This window comes from Fusarium oxysporum, chromosome 2, assembly GCF_000149955.1.
Source record: "Fusarium oxysporum f. sp. lycopersici 4287 chromosome 2, whole genome shotgun sequence".
Lineage (NCBI taxonomy): Eukaryota > Fungi > Ascomycota > Sordariomycetes > Hypocreales > Nectriaceae > Fusarium > Fusarium oxysporum.
In genome coordinates this window covers 4,966,355-4,969,773 of record NC_030987.1, presented here as the reverse complement: position 1 = coordinate 4,969,773, position 3,419 = coordinate 4,966,355, and the positions used below count along the sequence as shown (strand labels likewise).

Below are 3,419 nucleotides of genomic sequence, written 5' to 3'. Positions count from 1 at the left end.
GCTCGATCCATCGATAAGTCCTGTTAATACCACAGCCCGCCGGATGCGATGCTATGGGCACACGCTTAATCTCGTCGCGCGTGCCTTTCTCTTTGGCAAAGACGCCGAGTCATTCTTAGGGTTAGCTGGAGTCTGACATTAACGGCATACGCGGTCTTGTTGAGCAGGAGCTGGATTATTGGCGCACGAAGGGACCCATTGGTAAGCTCCGCAATATTATCAAGTTTATCTGTTTATTGCCGCAGCAGAGCAAACAGTTTAAGCGAGTTGCCCGGGAGCAGGATCACGAGGAATACCGGCTCTGTGAGGAATCTATGGCCGAGCTTAAGGTTATTATAAATAACGAAACGCGGTAGAACTCTACTTATATAATGATTAAGAGGGCTTTGCGAAAGCAGATAGATATTAGAGTATTTATCTTTATAACTTAAGAAGAGGAAGACAAGGCAAGATAGATCCCGGCGGAGGATATATTATCTAGCAAAGACTGGCGGGTTCTTGGCGAAGTTAACAAGCTTCTTAAACCTATATACCTTTAGATAATGCAGACGTAAGGTTGGGGTAAAGGTGATAGCTATGGATGCCTATAGGAAGTGCCGATAGGAATGGAATATCTGTTAGAGCATTTTAAGGACTAGAAGGTCTTCTATAGTGAGGTTATGGAGGAGATGATAGGAGAAACTTAATATGCTGCAGAGCGGATTATAATGGCGTCAGCAAATTTCCGAGAGTCCAATAGTCGGCCAAGCCGCATTTGCCGTCTCCCTGCCCGCTTTAAGGAGGATGAGGTTTACGCGCTACCACAGCAGAGTTAACCTCCGAGATTTGTAGAATCTGCCTTACTGTTGCATTCTCGGGCTAGTTATTCTACGGCGGAGAAACGATTAGCGTCCAAGACGTCGCAAAAGAGCACATTACCAGCGGACCATCGAGCCTACATCCGGGCACCAATCAACAACGGTTGGAAGAAGCTGAATGAGTATTATGACAAGCTCGGAGAATCTCCCTTGTTTGCGGCAGCAATCATTCTTCACCCGAGGTTCGGGATCAACTGGTTAGAGGCGACTTGGGTGTCTGAGGAGCAACTTGATTTCTATCGTAGGACTGAATAGGGTTGGTCTTTCAATAGGGCTTCCAGGGCCTGTGTGTTACAGAACTTGCTGTTTGGGAGACATAGTTGATACCAACCTCTGTCTGGAAGTTTGGACCTCCGGGCAGCCAGTCTGATCAATCTTATGACCCTCGTGACAAATGCAAATGGGTGAATTATTCAACAGAGTGCCAAGTATGCTGCAGGTAGGCAGTAGTAGGCAGCATGTTCGGTAGCATCTGAACTCATGTGAGAGGTCACCACAATATATATTGAGAAGTATCAATAAAATTAGACGACTCCTCAAGTACTTCAGCATCCACAATCTTACAATCTTATCAAGTGATAAGATCTAATTGACCAATCAGGAGTGAGTAGAGTGGGTAGCTCTACCCACTTTTACTCTGCTCTACCTGGGTAGAGTAGGTAGAGCTCCCTCTACAATGCCCAAGTATGAGGATTGTCGAGAGTGTTAGTGGTGATACCTCCAGTGTTGTCTCCAGTGGTATCGAGAGTAAGACCGGAAACGCTGCCTCGACCGCTACGAGCACCGAGGCTTCTAAGTTGATACGGATATTATAGGTATGTGCCAAGTGTTGCGGTCGTGGTTACAGGCTGGGGTGATCGACGGCCTGGACGAATTGTTTCTTCCTGTCGAGGAGAGTACTGGTACTGGGGCGGATGAGATATCGTGGATAGCGGTGGGATGTGAAGACAAGAGGATGGAAGAGCAAAGGTGGGAATAGCTTGGCTTGGGGGTTAACGACTTCAACCAGTGGACATTCAACTCAATTTGACTCGCAATTGATCAACTCCACTGGGGATTATGATTGACCAGGTCAACTCAACGCAACTGAAGCATTTCGTTGATTGAATTGAATGGTTCCCATCCTTGTCTTTTACCTTGTCGCTACGGCTATGCTTTTGGTCCACCATACCCAAGCTCTCGAAGACCTTGACCCGGATGACTTTAACAAGTGGACAAAAACAGGGCCGGTTGGAAAATTACACAACCCTGTCGTCTGGATCAATTGATCGAACAAGGCAACAGTCATCCAGCGCAGACTACAAGACGATGACCCTGACAAGAACTACTCCGGCCAAGGCAGAGTCAGCAGATCGGCCAGAGTCTAGCTATCTTTCTGCCTGCATCAACTCTGCGTGGGCCAAACCTAATTAATATTACACCAAGCTCGATGAAACACCGATTTATTACGCAGATACTGTCCTTCATCCTGGAATACAATGGGCGTTCTTGACAAGGGCATACAGCGGAAGGGAGGGTTAGATTGACAAGGCTCGATATCTCATCCAAACGCTTTGGGAGGAAGAGTATAGGGATCTTCCCGCCCAGCAGGAGATTGTTGACAGCAATCTTCCTGTAGCCGTGAGGGCACGGGAGTACAATCCCTTTGACTTATTCCAAGATGAGCTTATGTCGTATCCGAACTCCGAAGAAGAATCAGTCGCCGATGAGTTCGAAAGGTGGCAATCTACAAAGCAGGACACATTTTCAAAGCACGATAATCCGCTTGAATACTGGTCTGCCAAGCCGTGTGAGTATCCTCGTGTAGCGGAAATGGCGATTGACGTCTTATCAGTCACTGCAATGGCTGCCGAATGTGAGAGAGCATTTTCCCCGGCTGGCAGTATGGTCTCTCCTCAGCGGACTCGTTTGGACGCGAGGACAATTGCAGTTTACCCAAACGGTTAGGTCATGGCTGAAGGCAGGACTTCTAGAAGGATATAACGGGCTGCTAAAGGAGACGAGTAGCGAAGTGGCCGGGGTAGTTACTTAGTGGTTAGTGCATATCGTATTTAGAGTAGTAGATAGAAGCATCCATCTATATCCACATGTAGCCTACCTCTATCCATCTACATTCCGTTTTATGACTAAGCACCTACATCTATCTACCTTGGGTGTCGGTAGATAGATGTAGATAGATTCCCCACCCGGGCTGCATACCATCTGTCTCTGCATTAGCCTCCTGCAGCCAAATTCCATGGATCGGTGCTCGGTGGCGCTGACGTTATCAATTGCCACAGCCTGGTCGGGTGGAGAGTGATCCCTCCTGTAGATAGATGTATTATACATATTAAGCCAGCCACTGTGATTTCCTCACCAATTTGACGACCGGTCACTGGTCGGGAATTTGATCACAGCATCCTAGTTCGAGAGTGCTGGTGATTGGCAGACAGGCAAAAGAACTGGGCATCGCGGTGGACATTAGACGATTTGAAGACGCGAGCCTTTTGCCACTTATGCAATTAGGGCCTCTGGTAGATTGAATACGATGAATCCGTTAATACCTGATACTACGTATTCATT

General features: G+C 47.4%; 1 protein-coding gene across 1 annotated transcript; it reads left to right on the top strand.

Annotated features, from left to right (window-relative positions):
* Positions 1–1,533: 1,533 nt before the first annotated feature.
* FOXG_15864 (uncharacterized protein) lies at positions 1,534–1,775 on the top strand (the record flags this gene model as incomplete). The annotated part of the gene is made up of 2 exons (XM_018395977.1): positions 1,534–1,561; positions 1,705–1,775. 2 exons carry the CDS (start codon positions 1,534–1,536, stop codon positions 1,773–1,775), a joined length of 99 nt encoding a protein of 32 aa, XP_018256484.1.
* Between the last annotated feature and the right edge of the window lie 1,644 nt (positions 1,776–3,419).